The following is a 26956-nucleotide window of genomic DNA, read 5'->3' on the forward strand; positions in this document are numbered from 1 at the left end:
CATATTTCTAAAAACACGGGAAAATCAGTAGTCATTGTGCATTCCTTTGTCCATTATTATTGCCATGGACGTATTCTGAATTATCACTGTGAACAATACTACTAAAGATAAATCTGTAAATTCTGAGAAATTTAGTTTTCAATTAACTATGATAAAGTCTTCATTTACCATTGGACAGCATAAAGGTCAGTCACATCAATATATTGAGGTTTATGCCATCTCACAGCTTCTTTCTTTCAGTAATTACAAGGTGATGGCAAGGCTTTGTAACAGGGTTGGAACTGCAAGTGGGGTGGGAAGGCAAGCAGTGACTATTCAAAGAACAAATATGGGACCCCTGCACATCAGTTAGATGATTGCTAAACTGTGTTTATGGAAAGAGGTAGCTACATCCATGTCATATTGTAATGCAAACAATTTGAGAGCTTCATTAGACGAACCAAAACACATAGTGTATATGCGCTCCACTCCCCAAGCGTTTGTGGGATGAAATATAGCCCCCCTGAAATCAGTAAAAGTTTGGCTTGTAAGTTCAGAAGGTCAAAATTTCAACCACTGTTCTGTCTCTACAGTTTTTATCACTTTGCTGGTGTGGCTTCCAGGCAGGAAAACTTTCCAGGCTAGTCTTGATGGGGAGATGACTCTGAAGAGCTCTTCCATGGCAATACTCCTCTCTACCCGTTCCAATACCCTCTGCCTGCTCACTGATTTCATTATGCAGAGCTCCAATCTTTGTGACAGCCCCCCAGCTCATTCCCTTTTGGTAGTTTACAGGGCTTAAAGCAATAAAATGTGAGTTTTTAATATATATGGAGAGCAATGATTTTTTTTCCCATTTGAAATGCCTCTGCTTCATCTGTATTTTAACTCATGTTCATAAGCTCCGGAATATCTGACGTCATGTGTGGGGCTAGCACACTTAGTATTTTATTTACTGGATGCAGAGGTATGGAAAGGAGAAAGAAAACACTATTAGTGTAATGGGCAGGCTTTGCACTGAAGACCCAACTCTCATAATTGGTGGAAAGATCATCTGCTACTGTTTAGTCATGAAAAAATCTGTTCCTGCTTCTCCACTTTAAACCTTCTTATTTCAGATAGAATTATATTGGAGAAGCAAGGAGGAAATAGAAAAGAGAATTTTAAGGCATGAGAGAGGATCTGCCGTGATGGATGCAAGAGATTTCAGCCTGAGGTCACCAGTGATTAATCCAGCCCAGATCAAATTTTTATCTTCTGTTCAGTGTCTTCCATATGAGATGAACTTGTGGTTTTAGTACATTCCCTTGAGAAGCGGTTTTGAAAGGTTTAACAAGCTGTGGGAGCCTTTCTATCAAATAACTGAATATCCCAAGAGTGTAATTTTGCCCCTGCTAGAGAATTTTTTAGAGTGACTTAAAAAAATCTCTGTCAAAAGGATGTTATTGGCTACTCAATATTATAGGTAGGCTTTAGTGTCACTACCACTCTAGTCCTCTATGTTTTCTTTTTCTCTTATACTGTATTTTTAATGTCCTAGTAGGACAGAGGTGAAAACTGTGCCCTGATCAAGTCAACAGACAAAACTCCCCTGGCTCCTGTGGTATGGGAATAATGGAGCAAGGAAGCAGAGAGATCTAATATATAGAACTAAATATCCATATTTCAAAACCAGCATGTAATAACCCTGATTATATGGGTGTGTACCTGAAGACTCCAAGTATACACTCAAGGCAAACTCACATGTGAAAAGTACCCTTCCTACACACTGATTTGTTAATGCAGGCATAGCCTATGAGGAAGATAAAATCTGTGGGGCATGCTGCGGTCCTGATTACCTACACAGGGGACCTGCTTCAGTGTAGTCTGTGCTCCCAGATTTCCATCCAAATGACAAGATCAGGTGCACTTTCAGGGCTGAGACCAGTAGCAGAACAAAGCATCCTGCTTGTGTCAGTACCACCATTGCCACTTACACAGGCCAATGGCAAATGCTAGTAAGAGCAGCCCCCATGAATTTGGAGTCAGTGGGAGGCAAGAACTGGGACCTTTTGCCTTTCATGGGTGTTTCTATCTCTGCAGGAGCCTTTGTTGTGCACCTTTGGTCTCAATTGCTGATCATTTGGCTTAGAACAGCCTGTGAGATTTAATCCTGATTTAAGGACCTCTTTCTCCATGATCCAGCCAGTATTCTGCCTTCATCCTGACTGTCCAGGGATGATAAGAAGTCATGATCCAAAATGGATCTGTGCTATGTATGAATGTGTTTGGACCATATGAAAAATCACTTACAGATGTGAGGTTCACAGTCAGAATTCAGGCTGCAGGCCATGTGTTTTGCTGCACACAGGTAAACTTGAAAACTACTGCTCAGAGGAAAGCTGGTGCTGTCAGCTGTAAAACTTTTAGGGACTGTCACACGTGTGGTTGTCCCAAGCAATCTTTTCCCTTTGTCTGATCTGCACAGTTTTTCTAGGAAGTCATGGTTTGTTTTGTGCAATACCTGGTGCGGAGGCTTTACTGAAATCAGTGAGGTCAACAGTCTCTTCCAGCGATCGCCATTGATGTAGGAGCCTGCAGAATTTGAGCTGGCTGTGAAGGGGTTGGAAGCACATCAGAACTGGCTGTGAGTTACATAGCTGCTTCCCTCCCTTAGATCAGCACCTACTGGAACTGCACGTTAACTTTCATCCTGACCCCGTGCACTCACAGCTATAATGGGGTTTATGAGAAGGCCATTAAATATTTCTGAACTTCCTATTTCAAAACAAAACAAAAAACCTAACCAGTTCAATTTATGAGCGGGGATTTTTTTTTTAATTTTTGGGGGTTGGTTTGGATTTTTTTGGTTGGGTTTTTTTGTTTGTTTTTGTTTTTTTTTTTCCTTTGGTATCTCACTCTTATCCTCAATATATCTGGGGATTGGTTTCAGTTTGGGGCTAGGAGCATCTCCAAAAGGTTAGCGATGTCTTCTTCACCCATACTGAATACAGTGGAGACCTTTCATGACAGGAAATTACTTGGGCCAACACAGCTTATATATATGCAGAAAGCTACAGAGATTTAATCTAAGGTCTAGTTTTATTTCAGTTTAGTGAAATCACTGCAGTGGGCTTTAGCTTTGTTTAAATTAGCCTTGTTTTGTGTTACTTTTAGTCAGCTGGGGACAAATATAAAGTAAGGCTCCAAGAAACTGAAAGAACAGACTCCTCTACAGTTCAAATACAGTGGTTTAAAGCATGATTTAAATTAAAACAGTGTAGCTGCTGCCTCAAGACAATACCTGCAAAGCTGGAATCTCTCGTCTGTTGTTCCCTCCATCGCTTAATAGCTGTCATTGACAGTAATCCTAGAAGGGATTTTCTTGTCATCTACTTCATTCTCCTGTGTAGGCAGGCCCTATCTCTGTGTTGACTGGCGTTAGGCAAAAGCTGTCAGTCCTCAATGTGGGACTCAACCTGTATAAATTCAGCCATCCTGGAGTTACATGTCTAACTGAAACTAGTCATCTAGATGCTCTATCATCATGGTACAGGGATGGATATTTGCAGATGATGATTCATGTCACCTGTCTCAGTTATCTTAGGATGGGATGTGTTGTTCTCTTTCTGTTTTTCTCTTCCACTGACTATACAGGAAGCCTGGAAAACTTGCTTAGACTAGACTTATAGCATCTCAGTGACTAGGTTCTGTTTCTTTGGAACATCTTGGAGAGCCACTTAGCCATTGTCTTGTCTCCACAGTGTCCCCAATGCTCCCATGTGCGCACGGGAATTACTCTCCAATTAGCATCTAGCCTACCATCTCACTGCCTCTGATGGAAGTACTTGTTGGACACCACCCACTTAACAAAAAGCTGTGCAAAGCCCTGGGCACTTCGGTGACATATAATCCCCAAGCATGCATTGCATTAGATGATTCAAATACAGTCCCCTTGATACATGCACTTTTGGCACTCTGCCCTCCCAAAATCCCTGAAACCCCAAGATGAGGGAATAACATCTCTTTACAGGTATAAATGTTCAGCTATTCTAAGCATTGCTTGTATATAATTACCTGGTGTTGATTTGTGTCTGGCCCCTTTGGGGACTGACAGAATGAAGCTAGACTTTTTTGGTGAAGTTATGAGTTTGTGTCCATGCTAATGAAATGGAATGGGGAAGTGGGATGGAGGGTAATATAAATTACTTTATCAGCCCAGTTTCCTAATCCAACTTTCTCTGTTACAGGGTGATCTTCAGAGGACAAACATTCAGCTTGATTTTGGAGATGGCATTGCAGTATCCTATGCTAATTTCAGCCCTGTTGAGGATGGCATCCGGCATGTGTATAAGAGTGCTGGAATATTTCAGGTGACAGCGTATGCAGAGAACAGCCTGGGTTCTGACACTGCTGTCCTCTTCCTGCATGTGCTCTGTAAGTACTTGCAGCTGCTGGATTCCTTGGGTGAAAAACCTAACCTCACTGAAAATCCCTGCAACTTCAGCGGGGCTTAAGAATACATGCAAACCCACCTACATATGCAGCTCATGTTCTTCCAAAGGCTTGGAGTTTTAGACACTCTTCTATTGTAAGAAAACTTTATTGAATGAAGGGGAAGGGAAGCTTCTCTTAAAACAAGTACATCTGCAGTCCTCACAGGTACAGAAAAATGTTCGAAAATGTTTCTCGGGCTTCCTGAAAGGATGAGAGACAAAACAACATAAGAAACAAAGCCCAAATGTGAGTTTTCCATATACTTCTAAATCCAAGAGGCTTAGATTAATCTACTAAATTTTGAATCAGTTATTCAGGATTTAGGAGTTTACAGTGCTTATTAAATAAAATGAAAACATTATGCTGACTATATGTCCTGGGATATGAATGTACTGAAGACTAATGTGCTACTTTTCATCTTTCATGTGTTTGACATGCATCCTTAACTTGTCCCTCCTGTTTGGTAGATCAATGCAATTTCTCTCCACTTGCCAAATGAGCGGGTTTAAATACAGAGCCCCCAGGTGGCTTTCTCAAAGCCACAGGAGAGAGCAGAGGGTGTGGCATGCAGGATGAGACCAGGAAGATCCCAGGTTTTTGTCCTGCTCTCAGGCTGCTAGATTTCCTGGGCAGAGCGCTCCATGTGTGCTCAGATGTACCTCATTGGTTTTGCCCTTAATGGTGTTCACAGCCATGTCTGTCTTCCCTCTTAGCCTGTCAGAATGTCTTCTAGCCTGTCTATCTTTTATCTGAGCTTTTCTGCTGGAAGGAAACAAGTCAGAAATTTCTGAAACTCAAGAACCTTTTTCTTCTCTTTAATTTCAAGCTCCCTGTGTGAGGGAATAAATGTTCCTTGAAGCTTTTATTATGCTCATAATTCCCTCAAAGTCAATCATGGCTGCATTTAACAACCTGTTATTAGAGCATTAACTGTTTTTTCCTTCACCTTGGGCCATTAGCTGACAAAAGTGATGGTTACCTGGTAATAACAACCAGCTTTGTATGGATTACCTGATTTTTCTCATAGGAATGGCTTTTTCGTTGAGGATTTTAGAGCAGAATGCAATGAGGAGCAGTTGCTTGGCCTGGTTGTGCTACTTTACCCTCTTCTTCCTCAGCCTCTCAGATCTCTCCTTTGACTTTCATAGCATTCTTAGGTGGCCAACTTACTACTATTATCTCTAGGGAAATATTTTGCAAGCATTTACATTCATGCTAACATTGAAATAAGATGATACCTCAGTACTAGACTTTTAATATATTTGCATGTAGTAGTTAATATAGGAGGATTGACCTTGAAGCTCAAATGTACAGACAAAAATGCCTGCTATATAAATCATTCTTATTATACCATCTGTTGAGTGGTGAAAAAAAAAGAAAAAAGAAGGTTCTTGGCCTTAAGCAACAGTAGTTTTCTACCCTGCGGCCTTATCAGGGGTCAGTCAAGTTTTCACCTTTCTGGAATCTGCTGTCAAGCTGCTCATCCCTTCATTTTAAAGGAAGTGATGACATTAGTTATTTTTCCTCTTAAATGCACTGTCACAAAATATCTGGGGGAACCCGCTATTCTTGGGAACCCAGAATACTTGCTATGGGCAGATTTCAGGGGTGACTTGCTGGTAGAGATGCCTTTGGAAAGGGGGAACAAAAAAGAACAAGTTTTTTGGAGCCAAAACCAAGAAGAGTGTCCCATTGTGCTCAGAGCTGTATGTTCTGATGCTAAAAGAACAAGTTTGCTCTCCAAAATCCTTGTAATCCAAGTAGGTGGAGAAGTGATTAATGTCCCCATTTCATGCTTGAAAAGCTGAGAGGTAACACAAGGAAATCGTCTGAGTTAAAATCAGCAAATTTCCTGCTTCCCAGAATTAATGTCTTATCCAAAAAAACCCACCTCACTTCTTTCTTACATCATCCTTTACTTCTCACAGTGACAGTCTATCAGTTTGCTGTGTTTTAAAAGGTACATCCAGAAAGACTCAATAATACTGTCTGATGAGCAGCAGTTACAAGCTGAAATTCAGTACCAGTAAAACAAAAAAAAAATTAAATGAGGAAAACAATGGAGGTAGTTTAAAGCTTTTACTAACAAACAAAACCTCAGTATCTTTTACACATGTGTTTTTCTAAAGAGGAACTGGCTTCTTAATTCTGAACTTCATGCACTGGCCTAGTTCTGGACATCTGCATTTATTGAACACAAATTTGCACTGACACTTTCTTATTTTTTAAGTCCCTCAAAACCAAGTTATTCTGACTGCTAAATGCTTTGTTATGCCAATGCACATACCTTTCAAGTAGTTCCTGCCTTTTTGCTAGTGGTAACTGATTCCCCAAAGACTTCTCAAGGTCAGGCCAAAGTCAAAAAGATACCAAGTATTTCTGAAATCATGAATCTTTCGTTTAGGTATCTTCTAAAGAAGTGTCAGGGAGTATTTAATCAAGTCATAAATGCCTAATATATAATGAGATTTAAATCGTCTGCTAAAATGATTTTCCCACAAATCTTGGTAGTGGATATATTTCCAAGAAAACACCTTCTTTCTTTCTTGTGTCCTACCCCTCAAGCTTTCAATATCTGGTGCAAAGCCAGTTAATTGCTCTCCCTTAAACTGCATTAAAAAAATTCTTCTAACTCAGTGCTGACCCTCTCTGAAATTAGAAATTTGGAAAATGTGTGTTTCTAGCTCCCCTAGAATTAAGAGTGAGAAAAAATTGTGATTTTATGTTTATTAATCTTGTATTTTTTCTTTTGCTTATTGACTGCTGAAATTGTCTTGTATTGCTATAATATACTCTCACTGCTGACATGAGACATTTGATTTATTTAAATGAAAAATTCACAACTGTGCAAGGAGGATTTAACTCAAAGCCTCTAATAACGAACTATCTTTTCCCCCAAGGTCCAGTGGAGCATGTCCATCTGAGTGTCCCCTTTGTCGCCATCAGAAATAAGGATGTCAACATTACTGCGGTAGTTTGGCCCAGCCAGGCAGGCACACTTACCTACTTCTGGTGGTTTGGTAACAGCACCAAGGTACAGCTGCCCTTTGGTTCACTTTTACTTCCTAAGCGTGTTGCACCAGACAGGGAATTCTGTCAGTCCTAATAGAAACTTCTTGCCTTTGCTTGTTTTGCATTTTAGTTTTCTCTTTATCAGAAAAGGGTTGTCATTATCTGAACTTCAGCCTTTATGAGTTTATTTCCTCCTGTCTTGTGTTGTTCTTGAAGTAATTACTTTTTACATTACATTAAAAGTCATTACTTATTTACATCTGGTTATCAGCCCTACTGAGCTTTGAAGGCTGTTGTTATTACCAGCGTTCACTTGCAACTTAACTGAATTATATACCACTATATATGGGATAATACTGGCTTTCAACACAGTGTTCAAATAACCATGGGGATTTCCATTATGTACCAGTATGCAGTATATGATGCTGAATCCCAGCATAATACTTTAAAGCTGTTGGTGTTCAAATAACCAGTTGTACCTAGAATTTCATGCTAGGCTCTCAATTAATTTTTTGTGTTTGTGACCATTGTTCACAGTCTTGGATATATTAGAGAGGGATGAGACACCTTTATAGTGAATTTTCAAATTATTGGCAAAAATTTATTATAAAGAGGTTTTTAATCAATAATTAAAGTAAGTGAAACTACAAGTTGTAGTCATGCTTTCAAACGGAGAGATCTGGACTGCTTATTAGCTACAGTTTTTATTGTAGACATTGGGTGAGACAGCTGACACACAGGCACTATCCTCCATTATTACACTTGTGAAAAGTACAGCTGATAATTTTTCAATGTAGTATCTGCTGTTATTTACAAAAGCAGTTTAAGTCACATTATTGTCTACATTATTGAGTTGCAATTGAAGGTGGGCACCGAGGAGAGGTCACAGGAGAAAAAAAGGGGGATTTTACATGAAATATGGAACTTGAGATAAAAAATACCAGGCACACAAGTATTTTATTTTCCCTTTGACAAAGCTGCTTGCATTTTAACCTCTTACCCTAGCTACCAACAGCAGCAGGAGAAAAGAAAAACACAGTAAATGCTGTGTCTACTGGGATTTTACATGAAGTTAGGAAGCTTACTCTAAGAACTCACCTATTTTTATGGAAGCATAATTGAGGCACCAGAAGAGCTCGGGAGAAAAACCACTTACTGTAACTGGGCAAGCTGCTCTGCCCTAGCTGAGCTGTGGCAACCACCCACATACACACACCAAGTCCATAACAAGTACCAGGTAATTCTACATAGTTTACACTGCTCTGAAAGGGGGGGAACGCAAAATCACATTGCAGTGCAGATATTTTTCGCTCAGTGCTCACACATGGACAGCCATTAAAGTACATCTGAGACAATTTAGGTGCTGGTAACTTGGTCATCTGCTTAAGTCCTCCAGTGTACCCTGGTGTCAGAGTTTTCATGCTATTGCGTTTGTCCTTAATATAGAAGTTAGTTGTGAACAGGGCCTTCAGAAAGATTTTTGAAATAGAAAGTAATCTAGAAAAGGTACGATGAAGCTGTGGTGTTTGCTGAAGATTTCCACGCAGCTCTTATGGTGCTTGCACCTGTGTTGTAAATATGATCTGTTTTATCTTCTAGCTTAAATTTCAGGCAACAGAGTACAAGCAGATATGGATGTGTTTGGGATAGATGATTTGGACATAGCTGTACCTGGAGTAGCTGATCCTGATGATACCTTGGAGAGATTGCACTTGTTGCTGAAGTATTTTGAGGCTTGGATTAGTAAAGATGGTGCCACTTAGCTGTGGCCAAATCAAAGACCCAGAGCACCTTTCATTCTTTGCATAGTATTATCTCCAGCTACCTCGTGAAATGTACTTCAACTCTGACAGAAGTATGGCAAAGGATATAGACATAACAGCCATCTTTTTTTTTTCAAGACAACAGTCTGTGTCACATCAAAATTCCTTCTGGGATGTTTAATGTGCATGTCAGATCCTTCTGTGTGCCCACTCATGGGCAAACTCTGGTGCTCCTAGTACAGGTGGAAGATGGGGACACTGCTTTGTGTGTGAATTACAGGATGAGGTGTGTAATATTGTGTATAGTGCCTGGTGTTGTTAGGTGATATATTCTGGTTCCACGCTGAGGGATTGCAGCTTCTTTTCCTGTTCAGCCTGTAGGCATCCCAGGCAGAACCAGATGTGTTTTGTGTCACTGGGCAATCTCACTAAGCTATTCTCTGTATTGCTGCACTTGTGAATGTTGTCTTAGACTCAGATGACCTGGCTGAGTCTCTTCTGCTGCCCTCCCCACCCTGCTGGAACCATCGTACTGAATTTCTTCTGTGCTGATTTTTACAGTATACCCAAAGGCCAATTTGCTTGGATTAACACAGGTCCAGTTTAATAAATGTGTCCAGCTGTCTAATAGGTTTGAGCAAATGAACCTTAAACTGCTTGATTTAATTTAGAGTTAGTTTCCAGGTGCTGGAATTAAAATTAAGGAGTTGGCTGAATGTTGAAACTCCATGATGGAGGTGAAATCACCCATGATAATGGAATGTCCAGCATACACACATACAAAAAGGAAAAATTGTCATTTTAAAGGCCACATTGGTTCCTCTTATCTGCCTTTGCACAGAATCACATCCTGTAACCTCCAGGAAGATTTATAGTATCATGCAATTTGATATAGCCCATTCTGCTTGTCCAGGATATGTGCATGTTTAACTACATGTTAGTGAGGCTGCCAGGGCTAATGCAAGCTGCCATCCTTACGGACTTGGTCTGTGGTCTCCTATGATCAAACAGATTTTTTTTTTCCCTACTGCCTTTTCAGGTCATGGGTGGGGCAGTAAAAGGAAGGTGGCATTCTGCAGGAAGGGAAATGTGTTTGCCAGCCTGGTGTATGCCAATGGTAATTTTGATTTGGCTATGAAAATGGCATATATGGCCATATATGTTGTGAAATGCAGGCAAATTGGCAGTCTCATGGGATGAAGCGTGAGAGCTGGAAGGTGAATGTTTAAAGGGTTTTCCTCTGGAAACTAACTGGCAGTGTGGTGAAGAGACAATAGCAATGGTACAATGGTTTTACCTGTGCTCTTAGACCTTTAAGTGTTTTTGCAATGGGGGCTAGTATCAGTATTTCCATTTTAATGGTTTAATCTAAACCAAGAGATTTGTCTATAGACCAGCTGTCAGATCAGTGGCTCTGCGAAGGCTAGATCTTTGATTTTCAATATGCAAATCTCTTCCTGAACATGGTGTACTTTTCTCATCTAGATGTGTATCAGGGTAAGAGTTTCCTGTGCAAAGAGGAGATCTTTAGTTCTATCCAGGACATTTTCCTTTGAGAAGGTGCAGATAAAGCCAGTCTTCTCTGCCAGGCCTCTGAGCTGGCTAAATGCAGGTCAACTTTAGTCTGGAGATCATTCAGCCACATTCAGACAGCAGTGTCGGCAGGTATTTTGCCACGCTTTCAGCCTTGTTAGCATGGTTTGCCAGCTTATGGTTGGAGCTAGTTTACAGGCTCAAAGCACGGACAAGGCAATGCTGGGTGCCCTCATCTTGTCCTGAGCAGAGTTGCTCTAAGAGAGATGGATTTGTGCTCATAAGAGCAAGGGTTGAATCTGAAAAATATGGATTGCTTGAAGAGGCATCTGCGTCTTTGGTTTATATTCAGATGTTGGTTTGAGCTGGACCCTGTGGTTTGCACAGCTGATGTAGCAACTGTGCTGAGTGTGCATGCCTCTGTGTGTGCAATGCTGTGTTCTGTAGTGCTAATTCTGCATTTTCTGACTGTGCTCTACTGAGCTATTCATAATACAATATGTTGCAGTTCAGTGGACGAATATTTCAGGAAAACATTTACTGGAGTGAGAGAAACCTTTGCCAGTGGGATAGTTCTCACTGGGTGGTGTTAGGGCCACATTTAGACCTTAGCAGGACAGACAAGCTTAAAGCACCATTCCTGTATCAGGAAGGAAGCATATTGTAGCCTGGTGGATTACTCAGATGCATGTTGTGATCCTGAGCTAACCTCATCCTGATTTTGAAATTACCATCTGTGTTTGCCTCTTGCAGCCCCTCATCACCTTGGAGAGCAGCATCTCATATGTCTTCGCCGTGGAGGGGATGAACACTGTCACTGTGCAGGTTTCTGCAGGCAACACCCTCATCCAAGACACCAAGGAGATCGCAGTGCATGGTACACTCAGCCTTTTACAGTCAGATCTCAGGGGGTGTCTAGAGGTGAAGAACAGACAGTCACTGCTAAACCAAAATGAACTCTCTGAACTCCCTAGTGCCTGGTGACAAACTGCAAACAAATTAGCTCAGATGTGTCATGATCACAAAATACAGAAGTGAGTTGGATGTGGCAGCTGGCCAAATTTGTACGCTTAGCACTGTAGTAAAGTGGCTGGTGTCTCCTTTGCATATTGGTCTGTCTGTACACCCTGGCTGGCAACTCCCAAAAGAAAAACCACTTAGAGTCTGTAGCCAGACTGCCTTCCGTCTGCTTCCCAGCTGTCACAAGGTGGCCTGAACAAAGCTGGTGTTTCTCTTTATAGAGTGACTGTATAAATGCAGGGGTCTGGAGGGGTCTGGAAAACAGGGAGCAGAAATGACTCTGTTGGTATCTCTGGCCATCTTCTATGCCACAGATGGAGGTCTAGGTGTGTCTACTGGACTTTCCGGTGGGTAACGTTTGGTTCGTTCTTGCCATATCTGCATGCCATGGGCTCCGAAAATCACCCTTTGGCAGACTACAGAGCTTACCCAGTTTGGGGCTTGTTAAACATTGACTGGAAGGGCTCTCTCAGCAGTTTTGGCCAGAACTTTGAGATTTATCCAGAAAATAATTTCCACCCTGAGCTAGTCTTCATTTTCCTCATCCACTTATTGGCATCCAGCATTTGAGGGCAAGCTTTTCTTTTGATAGCAAGTTTTATTGAGAGACCTGGGCTTCAGATACTCAGGTTGCACTGTGTAGTCGAACTATGTGTGTCTTGTTTCAGTAATTAAATATAAATAAATGTCCTGCTGGTGACTGGAAAACTGTATGCTCAGATTTAACAACCAGCTAAATAGATATTTATTGATTGCCTGGCTGTGAAATGCAATGAGTTTTAAGAATTTGTTACTATGATTTAGTAATACCCAAACTCGCTATTAGCAAATCTAAGTAACCCTCTACGTGATAATTTTGAGCATTGCAAAATGCAGGGTTTACTTCAGGGAAGCTTGCAACTTTCCTCTGGTTTCTGGAATGAACCTGAATCAAGTGTATCTGAGAGTGGTCCCTGCAGGTGATCCTGACCTTTGGTCCTGGTAGGTCCCACAGAGCGCTCCTCACTCTGTGTTTTTAAATACCTTGTGAGAACTTTTGCTATTCTATTTAAAAGATCCAAAGCTTTGGATTTTATCACAAAAAGAAATCGATCTAGTTGGAATGTCCAAATAGTCCTATGCAGTGCCATGCTGCAGACTGACCTGATCTAAGGAAGGAGTCCTTCCAGACCCCCAGTCTAGTGATCAGTTCAAGTCTGAGCACATAAATGAGTGACACCTTTGACAAACATGCACTCTGCTAAATTCGTGTCCTAATCTGTGTCCTGTGTTAAATTATTATGGCTCTAGGCAGGAAGGCATGGCCTTCTAGTATTAGCAGTGGAGGAGATTTATTCAGGACTTTCTCAAACTGTGATTAACAAACCAGAATTTACTCAAAAAATAAATTGGACGTGGTACTGATGGTTCAAAAGTCAAAGGCTTTATATATCAGGTTCTGGGTTAAGCCTTCAGAACTTGAAAGAATTTCCCTGCTCTCCTTGATGCTTGTTTTATTTAAAAATATACTGCAGCTTCTAAAGAGAAAGAACAGATCTTGCAAAAGATGCAACATAAATGTTGTGCTGGCACTTCCCTGCTATTCTGTGGATTTCCTATTTTTTAGTCTTGCTGATTTATCTTGATCTAAAACTGATACCTTCTTACAAATGATTAATGGTACTTATCTGAAGTGTCATGAGATCAGGTGCTTCAAGATGAGGCACAGCACATCTCCAAAACCAGAAAGGAGTCTTGTACCCTGAGAACGTATATCTGAGTGTGATTCCCATCCTGGATATGTGCTTTCCACTGGCCCAAATCCGTTCTATATAGTTGTCATAAGGATTCCACTCTTGGTCTCTGGTAACAGCAGAGGGGAGAGTTGGAATTGGAGAAAAATGTAAATTGTTCTGTATTTGAAGTCTAGGAAGTTCTTCTTCCTCCCTGCAATCAGTCAATTAAGAAGTAATTTCAAAGTGTTTCGTGAGTAGCCATTGCCTGATTAGCCAGTCATTAGCACCACTGGGTTCTGATTTGTTGAGGTATTAACCACTCATGGCTTCCCTCCAGGGCAGCAAACAGATAATACCTGCTTCTGAAAGCATTGCTTACAGTAAGTGTTTGTTCTGCAGAGCACAATGCATGCAGTTGCACAGACCTTCCAAATACCAACTGGTCAACTTTCTTGTAAGCAGAATCTGATGAAGTTGAGTGGCAAAATTACAAAGCCCAGGGGCACCTTGAGGGGAAGGCATCCTCTCACCTCTCTCATTCTTGCATCCATTTCTTCTGGGAAAAATAACAAGTTGGCATTAGGATAAAGTGTCCTTTATGAGAACCTTTATAAGAATTCTTTCCTTGCAAGCTTTCTGTTCTGCTTAGTGTTAGCCAGCCCTTTTTTTCCTTCAGCCTTTCTCTCTTGCTTTAAGGTAATTTAATTATGGTCTTCCTGTTGTCTTCTGTACCCTCGGCTGTACCCTGAACACTGCCCATTTAATCTTCTCACAAATACTGTTTTTCTATTCCAGAGTATTTCCAGTCACAGCTCCTGTCATTTTCTCCCAACTTGGACTACCATAACCCTGACATCCCTGAATGGAGACAAGACATTGGCAAAGTCATCAGGAGAGCTCTAGCGCAGGTGAGTGTCTGTTTCCTTGTCTGTACTAACATTGACTAGACTGTTAAAAAATGCACTTTTTCAACATACCAGCTTAAAAGAATGGGAAAGAACAGTGGTAATGAAGCTGTCATTTTAAATTGATAAAAAGCTTCTTAATATGCTGGGTCTTTTTACAGAAGCAAACTATATTGGGAATTTTGTGGTAATATTATAATTACTTTTATTAATGTTTCTGTGGTGCTTTTTAGCTTTTAGTATCCCTGAGGACTTTACAAATTCTAGAGTGTAATGGTATCATAATTATTCTTATTTTGCCAAATTGATATTACAGTATCTACTGTTTTCTACTCCAAACTTTTGGGTAGTGTTACTGTGTGTTGTTAAACAGCTGATCCACTTCATCCCAGAAGACAGACATTGTAGTATGTTGGATGCACGAGGAAGATATTTTTACCTCTTCCTTATACTCAGTCTGCTAATGCAGCTAAGTGTAGCAACTGGTGAATGTTATAAATCTCTACTGCCTTTCCAACTGGGGCAAAAAATGAGGGTTCAGAGGGAAAATAAAGTTACCTTTAAAATACAGGAAAAGAGAGACATGAGTGGGTGGAAGATACTGAATCTTCCTTTGGGTTTAGTTAGAATATGTAAACTAGCACTCATTCTTGCAGGAAAGGGGACAGAATAATTTATTATATCAAATAGCCAGGGACTTTGGTTTTGTGTGAAATCAGGAGACAGATTTAGGCAAGCTTTTGTGTTTTTTACATTCTGCCAAAAATATACCTTGCATTTTTTTTTTTGCTTCAGCTACAGTTGTTCTTAGAAATGGAGGCTGATTATTTTTACAGGGAAAGTACATTCCTGCTCAGCTTTTCTCATCTGCAGCCCACTCGAAATTCACAGTTTATAAGACTTTCCATGTTTGTTTTCCTATCCTGAGAAAACACTAAGTTCATTTGTTTAAACTGTTGTTCCCTTTTACTGTATTCAGAGTCAAGCTTGCAGAAAAAAAGAAATCAGTTAGGTTGTAACTCTGACTGGTTACAGACAACAGTAGAAATCATGTAGAAATGCTTGCTTGTATATCCTTTTGTGACTATTTGGTTGCACGTTGTGGTCTCTGCTTATAGGACAGATCATCAGGAGTGGGCACTCCCCTTGATACATTTCAGTTCAGGAATGAGGCCAAGAAGCTTGGGCTGGGGTAGGACCAGGGAGCTAATGGGGTTAGCCTCATATAGGAGAGGCTTCCTGCCCTACTGAGGATGCACAGCTTGAATTTGAGGAGAGAGGGCATTAGCCTCAGTTGGCAGGTCATGCTGAAGACAGTTGTGACAGTCAGTGAGGAACTGACTCTTGGTTCAGCAGATTGAGCAGTTCCTAGCACAGCCCTCCCAATCAGCCCTAGTAGTAAAAAGTCTCCCACTGGAGCCATTAAGTTATTAATGTATGGAAAATGTGGATCCCCATAACCTGGTATTAGAAGGTGACTGCAGGCAGTTTTCTTCATATGTCTCTGTAAGTTGCACACTTACCAGTAGCTGATCTGAGCCAGACTCTCTGGATCTGACTTTGGGTCATTCTTTTGTAGTGAGAAAGGTCTACATGGAAAATTCCGATCTGAAGAGATGGTAGGTTTGGACTTTGAGTTGAGATCTTTGGGTTCAGGGGTGTTGTCAAGCCTACATTTACTTCTAGAAATGAAGTAGGGTGAATCTTTGGCAGAACCTCTCTTTCTGACTGACCAAATGGGCAGAAGAGCTCATTAGGACCACAGCACATACAGTGGAACTGGCGAATAATAATTTGATGGGAGCACAGTTTTCCATAGCGAATGGAAAAATCAGTAACAGAAGAGCAGCTAGAGACCTCCTTTTTACTTTTCTTTTAGGTGACTGGTATCCCTGATGAACAGATCTTGGTAGCTGTATTTCCTGGGCTGCCTACTTCTGCTGAACTCTTCATACTGCCCCATAAAAACACAACAGAGAGGAGGAAAAGCAGCGAGGCTGATCTGGAGCAAGTAAGGAAAGCAGGATTCGTGGAACATTCATTCCTATCATACCATTTGCAGATGGGCCCCTTAACTTGTGCAGCATTGGAAATGACTTACAATAAATGTGATGAAACTGGACGCATCTGGGACTGTGGCAGTATAGTTTATGGCATTAAAGAAAATTATTTTCAGAGGAAAAATGGGCGTTTTTAATACCTCGCTGAGATAAGTCACAGTCTACCAGCAGTGGTTCTTCCTAGATCAGTGGTATGTCCTTATTACAGTAGTTATGGCCAAAGGAACCTTGAATATGTACTCCCTCTGCTCCCTGGAGGAATGCTAATAGACAGAGGCCGAAGGAGCAAGATAATATACTGAGGTTTACTAAAAAATAAATCAGCCTCTTCAGCTCGTATATCACTGGAACAAGGCCTCTTTTTTTTCTGCAGCACTGAATGGCGTGTGCAAACTATATTTGGAAGTTACAATATCCATCCATTTAGATAAATAGGTAATTACAGTGATGAATAGCAACTGTGATATGCAGGCAAGGGAAGAGCTAGGAACAGCAGCACTAGTCTGCTGAAGCTTTCATGCTAGAATTACCAAGTGATTAAATCAGCTCTATAAAGGCAAAGGAGTGAAGTGCTGCTGGAAAGGCTGCTTAACTCTAGCTAATGTTCTTGGATGCAGCATTTTCACTGTGTGCAAGCTATGTGTGAGCCCATGTCCAAGTAACCCTTGGAGGAGTAACTTCTCTGTGATCGAACATTAAATAATTCAGAGGACTGCTGAATTCCGTGGAAGCTCTTGTCACCCACTGAGAAAAGCCAGTCCCCTCTGAGTAGTACATTTGTTCTAGGAAGCTAGCAAAGCTGGCCGCTTAAATTTATGATGGTGAGTATGCAGGAGAGAGGCATTGTGCTAGGAAGATTTGGAAGGCTTTTTGGAGGGATTTTCTTGGAGTCATTTCCATTCTGTTCAGTAAGATATACCCATATTAGATTTCCCTCCGAACAAGGTGTTATGTCAATATTAATAATCAGTATTATGCAGACATCTCAGATTAGGTTTCTGACTAGTGGTCATGAGGCCTGAAGCTCTACTGCTCTAATTTTTTTGATGGTATACTCAGTTGTACTTTGGCACCTGTCGTTGGCCTCGGCGTGAGGAGCTCTGCCCTGGAGAGTAGGCCTCAGAACCACCCAGTAGCTGTGCCCTGACCATCAGAACTACTCAAGGGAGACCAGCCATTAACAAACTCAGGCTCCAGTGTGACATGCCAAGTATGTGCTCTGAGGCAACCAAATAACACATCGTAGCTGTGCTGCTGAGCCACAAGTAAACTCCAGTCCAAGGTCTCTTTTCTAAATGAAGAAGAAATGTGGCAAGTTTGCCATTGATCTTCAAAACTGGGTTGTCTGATCCCCAACAACCTATTTAAACAGGAGGTACATGACTAAGATTGCCCTGAATCAATGCGAGGAAAGAAGCGCTACTAGGCTGGACTACCTAACTCTGTTCCATCATCCATCAGTGAAAGGCCAGTATGTCAGTGATTTCCAAGTGCATTAGATCAAACTCACAGGACATTGTGGAGGGTGAAAAGATCCTTAGTTCTTTTCGCTCCTCCCCTACCCCCCCTAAAAAAGAAAAAGAATTTGCTAACTTTCTTGGTTTCCTTCCCAAGAGAGGTATAGTAACATACTCTGTGTATCAAAAGTCCTGTAGAAAGACTTGCGTGCAGTAACATGCACTTCTAAAGAATATGTATATGTTTCTCTCCTGTTCCTCAGTCTCTCACTTCCCTTCTCTTCCTGAAGCCAGTAAGAGAAGTTAGTCATCATTTATAGGCTACATGCATTCTGAATGGTCTCCAGAGCTTGCTGTCTTCTATACTGTAACTACCTGTGTCTCTTCTTATTTCATCAGGTGGTAGAAATCCTTTTTAATGCTCTCAACCAGAACCTGGTCCAGTTTGAACTGAAGCCTGGTGTTGAAGTCATTGTGTATGTCACTCAGTTAACATTAGGTGAGTGTGGAGTCAAATGCATAGCTGTGGTTCTCTTGAGGCTTCAGACAACTCCGGGAGAACCAGAATCAGAGCACTCACATCTTGGTATGTGCTACAGGAATATGTAGGACTGATGTATTGAGACATAGTCTGTGGTAGAAGAAGGAAGTGTTAAAAAAAGAATCCAGCAGTGGCATCTTCATGCACCAGTTTGTACAAGTATTAGAAGTACCTTTTTTAAAGTTCCCTATGGGTTAATTAACTAGTGCATTGATGTTTTTCAAGTGTTTTAGAAAATCAGGTGAATGGTGTTCTATTAAGCCCTCATTGGGCACCTGTGGAATTCAGTGGGAGTATTACTAACTTTCATGGATATTGGATCAAATCCTTATTGCAAAGGGCTTGTTAATGTTATGACTAGCCAAGAAGCTTTATAGGGGCAAAGTACTCACAAAAAGATGATCCAGGCCTCTTACAGGGAATAAGTGCTTGAATATTGACTTCTACAAATTAGAACTTATTTAAATTTCAATGCTACCTATCTCCATTTTTGCAGAGTAATGAATAGTCGCTTTCAGCTTCATCACCCCCTTTGCTTTAAATCACCCTAGTGTGAAGCTCTCAGCCACTGCTGAGAATTTTGGCCAGCCTAATGCAAAGCTCTCAGCTATTACTAAGGGACTGATGACTAGACGAGGTGATGGATATATTTTCGCCCTTGCTTCTCATGACTGCCCTTGCAATTATCTGAAATGTGGGATCTTGTGCATGTGACATTGCTAATAGCCTCTCCAAAAGATCGGGATTCATATCCCAAGATAATACACTTCAGCTTCTTTTTACATGAGACTCAGAGTCAAGAGCTCAGCTAAACCAAGGCTCGTGACCTATGCCACAAGTAATGCCGTTTTGCCTTCACTCTCTGACTGTTGTTTGGGGATGAAAGTCAGCCATTAATAGGAGTAGGCTGGAATAAGTTAATGTGCAAAACTGGGAATGATATCCAAATAACCACAGTCTCCAGGTTCAGAAACTGGGTTTGTTCTAGTAAGACACTGCAAAGTGTGGATTTAGCTTCCAGTGCTCAACTACTCTCTCATCCTGCCTTAGTGTGGGGGTGTTGCAATTGGTTCACAACCATTCCCGTAATAATTTGACTCAGGTGAAATGGCAGTCAGTTCTTTGCCATGAAACAGTACATAGAAGTGGTAGAAGCAGAATACTGACAGGATCAGACTCCTAGGTGTAAAAATTTGGCAATGGAACCAGAAGTTACTTTATTTGCATAGACTTTTTTCCCATCTTCTGGGTGACAGGAAAAGAATAGAGAACAGCAAAAAACCAAAACCAAATGTTTATGCAGTGAGAAACACTCAGCTGCTACTTATAATCAATTGCACATCATTAGAGACTTCTCATCAGACTTTTGATTCTCAGCACAGCACTCAGACCATTAAGATGGTCCACTCCGATGAGCTGTGGGAATAGCTGCATAAACAAGGTATAGTAACACACTTTATTTAGCCCACCCAAAATGTCAAGGATAGATGGATTAAATCTCCAAAATGTTATAGCATATTACATGCTTGGGTCCAAGATTATTGCTTTGGCCTCCTCCACTTTACGAAAACTGACTCAATTCAAAAGCCTGTAAGGTCCAATACAAGGATGAACCTTGGCGCTTTCTCACAAGACTGGATCCCTGGCACATGTCAGACAGACACATGTCCTTGGAAGATGGGAGTCATGCTTTTCATGGATGCTCTGAGGTAGCTTCTTCAAAGGGGAAGAGGTGCATTAAGCCACACCTCAAAAATTTCATTTCCACTCCAGTCCCTGGAAAAGCCTGAAAAGAAATAGCCCAGAGTGTTAACATAGCAGTGATCAGACTTTCAGCTAAGCACACCTTGCTGTGCCTTTTCACTAGGAGATGTTAGACTGCACTGTCTTGAAAAGGGAGTTTGGCTTTCAAAGGACAAGACAGTCAATTTGTTTCCTACTGATTGGTCTTGCTGAAAACAGCATGCGCCATGCAGTGGTGATAAAGCAGATGTGGCAAAGACAGAATTGAGCTCAAGTCTGTGATAGTTATGTGTTCTCTAATAATGTCTTGTAAATGTAATGTTCTGCCTTTCCTCCTGCAGCACCCCTTGTTGATTCCAGCACAGGTCATAGCAGTTCAGCGATGCTGATGTTGTTGTCTGTGGTGTTTGTAGGCTTGGCTGTTTTTTTAATCTACAAATTCAAGAGGTAAGTTAAAAAACTTTGAGGGATGGAAGAAGGAGACACTGGGTGCTCTACAGGCAATCTAGGGAGAGCAGTGCCTGAATTGCAGATGTAGAGCAAGTTATGCTCACCAAAGGCTTAGACCAGTATAGTTCCCTATTTCTCAGAAAGACAACCATCTGCTGCCCTTCCACCACAAACCTGGTGCTCTGAAAGCTCACCAAGAGCTCAGAAATCAAGCTGTGACCTGTTTCAGTGGATCTGTTTGAACCACAGACAAGAAATGGGAACTCTGTGTGCTCACTGAGCTGTGTGATGCAGACTTAGTCAGAAATCACGATGGATGTCTTCATACAGTCTGTATCCATCTGGCCAATTGCCTTAGTGCTAGAGTATCTCAAATGAAGTATGAAGTATGTTTCAAAGTGAATAGCTTAGTCTTGCAGAGGAACAGGTGTGATTATGTTGAATAAGGGAGACTCAAAACCAGAAATGTTTGTGGTAAGCATCAAAATGCTTTTGGGTATCTGTGCTGAGATTTTCTCTGCTAGATGTTAATACAAACCTTTTCCTTCCAGGCAGCAGGCTGGACCTGTGGTGGCTATGGCACTTTGCTGCTGCAAGCTATGAAACAAAATGTGGGATAAGAATGGCCTGCCGAAGGGCTGCCTTATGGGAATTTACTTTAGGCAGATGGAGCTCCTTAGGAGGAACTTTGCATTCAGTACAGTACTTACTGTGTTAAATGGTCTGTGTGCCCAGATCCTGCCCAGTGGCAAAATGCAGTATTTAAAGACAAGCTGAGTCTGACCTTAAAAAAAAAAGAAAAAAATTCTGGACATGAGTGGTTCATCCAAATTGGGAAGCTAGAGCTTTTCCTGCCCAGATTTCAGCTGTATGTTTCTCTCTGCAGTTTTTCAGCAGCCCAAGATAAGGCTAGTACTCTCTAATGATGTTAGTGGGATACAAGCAATATTCAGAATGGAATGATAAGACAGACATGTATCCTAGTCTCCAGGTTTAAAGCTCCCCTCATTTCTAAGATCTTGCATTAACCATTGTCAAAATCAGTGGGTGACACTGCTTCTAGTGCTTGATCCCATGCACATCACAATCTGTTACCAAGCTCCCACTGACTTCAGTGGCCCAGGACAATTTTCAGAGAACCCATGTGTGTGAACCTGCAAAGGTACAGATTTCCAGGCCTTCAACATGCTGTGCTTGTTGCCATCTGAAACCCTCTCTCTGCTTCTGAGAGGTGGAATACAGCTTCCCAATTGAATGGGAAATGGCACATGGGACTTGTTTAAGGCATTGATTTAATAATGTGCTGGGGAGGAAGCTGATGATTTCTCTCACTCCCAGATATAGGATGAGGAGGGCAAAGAAATGTCTCCAGGAGATGTGCCAAGATTAGGTACAACCCTTTGTAAGACATGCTTTCCTTTGTGTCTTGGTGAGATGGTTTCTTAGGTTTGGCCTAATGTCTTTGGCTCTGTGGTCAGGGATCAGTTACCAGGAAGAAGGATCTGTATATTCTGGCTGCCAGAGAGAAGTAAGGAGCTTGGTAATCCACTTTGCTTTGGCAGTCTCCTGGTCATGTTATGGTACTACAGCTCATAAATCTGACTCTTGTACTACTTAAGTATCCTGAGCTTTGAGCATAGCAGCCAACAGCCTTGTGCTGTGCTCCAGGGCTGGGAAGACCCTGCCTTGTTAAAATCTCTCTGAAAATTGAATGCATTACAAATTGGGGGTGAGGGGGAAGGTGGTTAAAGCATTTGTTTTGCTTAGCCCAAAGCTCATCAACTTGCTGTACTCTCTTATCTGCTCTGTCCCAAAGAGGACAAACCCTGGTCAAACTGACAAAGTTTAGGATTAAATCAGATACCCAGAGCATCCTCAGCTTGATTTTTCAGAACAGAAAGCAACTTTTCAGCTCTAAAGCCTCTGGCTCAACTGATCAAAAGTGAGAGCATGCAACAATTCTTAATGGAAAAAGGAGGTGAAAACAAAAGCTTTCCTCTAGCTCTCAGTGATGCAGAGGTCCATTAGCAATATGTACTTTTCTGATGAACCATGATCCCAGCCTGAATACAGAACTGCTGCTTACAGGAAAAGGTTGTGGGGAGAGCATGGGCCTGCATGAATTTTTAATTCTCCAAATTTATAGAATCGGTGCTTTGCTGGTTTGCACACAGACTCCATATTAAGAGTCCATCATGTTATAGACACAGTAGGCATGTTAAACACTGCTGCCAGAGAGGTGCTTGTTGAGGAGGTTCGGGTAGAAAATAAAGGAAGGGGGAAAAGTAGGGAAATAATATGTAAAAATGTTGTTTCTTTTCTGGGAGACTGAGCATATAGCAGGTCAGTACCACGTGCGTATGGGTGCTGACTAAGAGTGGGGCAGTGTGTATGTGTCCTGGGGCAGGCGTGTCTGTGCTCAGGTATGTGTGGTGGGATGTTGTAGACACCTGTGTCAGTGCTGGAAGGCACAACAGGATTAGGTATGAGTACTGGGATGCACATATGTACAGCCACCTCAGTTTCTTTTTTCCCTAACTCTCTGAAGTACCTGGAGGCAGGCTCTCTCCCTCACAACTCTAAAGAGCTTTTCTCACCTTTCCTCTCAAAGCTCAGATGATTATCACTTCTCTACCATTGCATTGTTTGGGAGCGAAACTAAGCCTTCCAATATCTGCAGGCATGTTCTCATGTCCAGATCTCTACACACCTCCAGATGTATTCTGGGCACTTAAATCCTATGGGAATGCATTTGTCCTCTCTCATCCAATGTGTGTCCTCTCTCATTCCCTGTGTAGTGCTTATGTCTTCTAGTGATCTGTAAGGCATGTCTGAACACTAGAAAGAAAGGGAGAAGAACACGAGGTTTGTTAACTGCTGCTAAATATCCCAAATATGTCCTGACTTACTGCTGGGTAAGAACAGAATGTCAAATCAAACAAATAGCAAAAGTCATTTGAGGCCAGAGCTTCACTGGAGTAAAACCAGCATAGATCTATTGAATTCGTGAGAGTTGAGGCAATTTCCACTGCTTTCAATCTCTGACATATCCAACAGCAGACAGGTTAGCATAAAGCGATGGCATTTTAGATAGCTTTTTTTGAACACATCTTCTTTCTCTCCCCTATGTGTTTTAAGGAACTGAAAAATTTCTCTGAATTTTCCTTGCTTTAACAGTGTGGACTGCATGGCACAGAGTCCTTTTAAGGGCATTAGAAAAAACAGTCAGTCACCTTCCAACAGGCAACCACACACAGATAATCCTAGCAAACCCCACGACGCTTAACGTATTCCTTTCAGTTCTCTCATTTTAAACTTGCATTCCTCCAGGGGTTACTATCTAACTATCTGTCTAGGCCCATCTAACTATGTGTCTAACTGACTTTCAAGGATGTTGTGCTAGCAGTCCAAGTTAACTTCTCTTGGAAGAAGGAAGAAGAAATAATCCCTTCACTTTCTTGGGTCCCTGAGCAGCAAGGGAAAAATAAGACCCTGCAAACTTGTATGATGTGTAGCATGGCAAACTGTTTTTGCAATGAAATGGTAACAAATAGACTTTGGGTGGATGTTATGAGGTCCAAGTCCTTTCTGTATTCTGAGGCAGGACCAATTCTTTATAACATTTTCTGCTGTGGCAATTCCCACCGAGTCAGTATGGGCCTATCAATAGAAACAAGGCCAGAAGTTCTTTTCTCAGTTGATAGTGCTCAAATTAATTTTTACTTTTGGTTTCCAATGCACTGTTGATCATGTAACAAATACTGAGTTGGCAACTGCAGCTGATCGTACTTAGTTGAATACTGCTCTCTGAGCTGGGTGCACAGTGTCCTCCACTGTGTGCACAACTTCTCATGTAAAAGGGCAGGACCAGAACATTTAGGTTGACAGCTGGAGGAGCCTTTGGGCACAGGACAGGAAGGCAGTGGACTGAGAATTGGGGTAGCTTTAGACTGGTGTTGGAATTAGTGGATGCTAATGGCACTTTCAGAGCTGAACTTCTCTGTGGTGCTTTCACCATTCTGAGAGCTGATACTTTGCATCACTGCCAGTGCTCCATTTGTGGGATCGGTCTCAGTTTAATTGGTCTGATTAATCAATGACATGCCAAGGATCCCTGTGTTACAAAATGTAGCCTCTCATTTTCCTTTCCTGCACAGGAAAATCCCTTGGATTAATATTTATGCCCAAGTTCAGCACGACAAGGAGCAGGAAATGATTGGCTCTGTTAGCCAAAGTGAAAATGCCCCCAAAATCACTCTGAGTGAGTTCACAGACCCTGAGGAGCTGATGGACAAAGAGCTGGACACGCGAGTGATGGGTGAGAGACAGCCCTCGGCTAGAGCTTGTTTCACAGTCTGGATGGGGATGTTGGTCATTGGGGTATTAGGAGCAGCAGCGACTGTGACCCCAGGTACAAACAGAGCCTGAGGCACGAACAGGGAAAAAATATCTCTCTGCAACATGGTACAGTTTTTCAGCTTTTCTCAGTGTTACACGACCAGGGTAGGAACCTGGAAACAGCAGTAGGTATATAGGAGTTAGTAATGGCTGTGGCTCGCAGCTGTGCCTGCTCATGACCCTGTCTCTCCTGTGGAGAAGTCCCAGATTCCCTGAACCCTCAGAAGAATCAGCTGAGCCAAGCTTACACCGCTGGTGTGCTATCATTACAAATGAATGTATCCCTAATAACTTAATAAGTTTACTGCTGGTCAACTGAGCTGTAGTAGCAGGTTTTCTGCATGCTCCATGCTTATTGCAAATACAGAAAAGGGTCTGTTACTTTTAAGAACCTTTTCTGTCTTTACATGTACACAAGCATATCCTAAGGAGTGAGAAGCAATACAGACCAAACTGTTGAAGCCACTGCACTGACTCTGTTCTCCATTTTCTCCTCTGCAGGAAGCATCTCAACAATTGCCAACAGTGAAAGCACAAAGGAAATCCCCAACTGCACTAGTGTTTAATACTGAGATTCCACTTGGTCTACAACATTTCTGACTTTTAATTTGTAATTATTATTGTTATAATTATTATTATTATTATTATGAAAAAAGAAAGAGTTATATGTCATTATTATAATTTGGGAGGGGATGGGGTGGGCTTTTCCTGTTTACCAGGGCTGCATTCATAAATAGCAGGGGTTCTTCGTATTTAGGAAATAATAATCAGATTAGAAAGAAAATGCAAAGAATGAGTCAAGTGTGCAATGGGATTCGAATGCCAGCCTCCTGTTAGATACAGATGGGAATTAAGTATTCAAATCCAACAGGTAGCAACGTGTTGTAGGTAAGTTGTCCCTTTTCAACCCTTTTCAAAATAAGCCATGAATCAGCTATTTCATTCTGCCAGAGGGCTCAGTCTGCGTTATTGGACCAGGCTCTGCAACAGGCCAACAGCCCTCACTTGCCAATGACATGAGTGTCTCAGTTTTTTGCAGAATCTTGCCTCTTTTAATTGCTTTTAATTTCAGTCACGCTCTGGCACTGTTGACTGCTGAGAAAGGAAAAAAAATCAGAGCAAACACACACGTCAGTGTTCCTTGGACTGTAGATTGGCTGGAGCAGAGAGCACCACGATCAGTGAAGGAACATGCCTGAGTTTATGAATGCAGCCAAAACCCCGTGCATGTGAATAGCAAGGATGCCGAAGGCCTACTGTAGATAATTACAATGTACATAGCTTTTTATTTCTTGGGAAATAATTTAATGTTTAGTAAAGGAAGATATGTTTGAAACAAAACCTGAACCACATACACACATGCATGCACACGCATGCGCGTGCACACACACATGTGCGAGCACTCGTACATGACGGCCAACCAGGGACCATGGTGAGCACTTGAATCACGCTTTGGTTCCAAGTGTGTTCCAGTTGTCTGTCATATTTCAATCTGACACTGCTGTCTATAAACAGCATAGTTTATTTCTCTGTGTATAACTGCAAGCCTTTTTTTTATATATATATATATATAGTATCCCTTCCTATGATGGATCAGAAAAAGATATTAGCAGGGCAGACTATGAGCCTATAAGGAATATTTTAATGATGTTCATCATCTATTTGCCTGTCACTGTTGTCCACTTCTGAGAAGAATCTTGATGACATCCACTAGGGAAAATGAGGAAAACAAACATGAAATTACCACCATCTCAGTGTGGGCACGTATCAGTGGGCTTGGAGTGCCCAGTACAACCTCAACTCAGCAGTGGGCCAGCTTTATTCCCAGTGAGAAGTCATGCTTTCAGCAGTTAAGCTGGTGAAGTAAAGAGCTGTTCAGGGTGTGTAGGAGTAGTAAATTTTGG

The 26956-nt window shown here is 41.6% G+C and overlaps 1 protein-coding gene across 1 annotated transcript in view; it reads left to right on the top strand.

Annotated features, from left to right (window-relative positions):
* SORCS3 (sortilin related VPS10 domain containing receptor 3) overlaps positions 1-25738 on the top strand; it is a 317894-nt gene extending 292156 nt beyond the window's left edge. Inside the window, exons 19-27 of the mRNA XM_075107684.1 lie at positions 4209-4395; positions 7356-7489; positions 11517-11640; positions 14294-14406; positions 16283-16414; positions 18320-18419; positions 20546-20651; positions 24812-24972; positions 25554-25738. Of these exons, the coding sequence (XP_074963785.1) occupies positions 4209-4395; positions 7356-7489; positions 11517-11640; positions 14294-14406; positions 16283-16414; positions 18320-18419; positions 20546-20651; positions 24812-24972; positions 25554-25618 (1122 nt within the window). The 3' untranslated portion in view covers positions 25619-25738. The remainder of the gene's footprint in view (positions 1-4208; positions 4396-7355; positions 7490-11516; positions 11641-14293; positions 14407-16282; positions 16415-18319; positions 18420-20545; positions 20652-24811; positions 24973-25553) is intronic.
* Positions 25739-26956: the final 1218 nt, after the last annotated feature.

Source organism: Phalacrocorax aristotelis, chromosome 12, assembly GCF_949628215.1.
Source record: "Phalacrocorax aristotelis chromosome 12, bGulAri2.1, whole genome shotgun sequence".
NCBI lineage: Eukaryota > Metazoa > Chordata > Aves > Suliformes > Phalacrocoracidae > Phalacrocorax > Phalacrocorax aristotelis.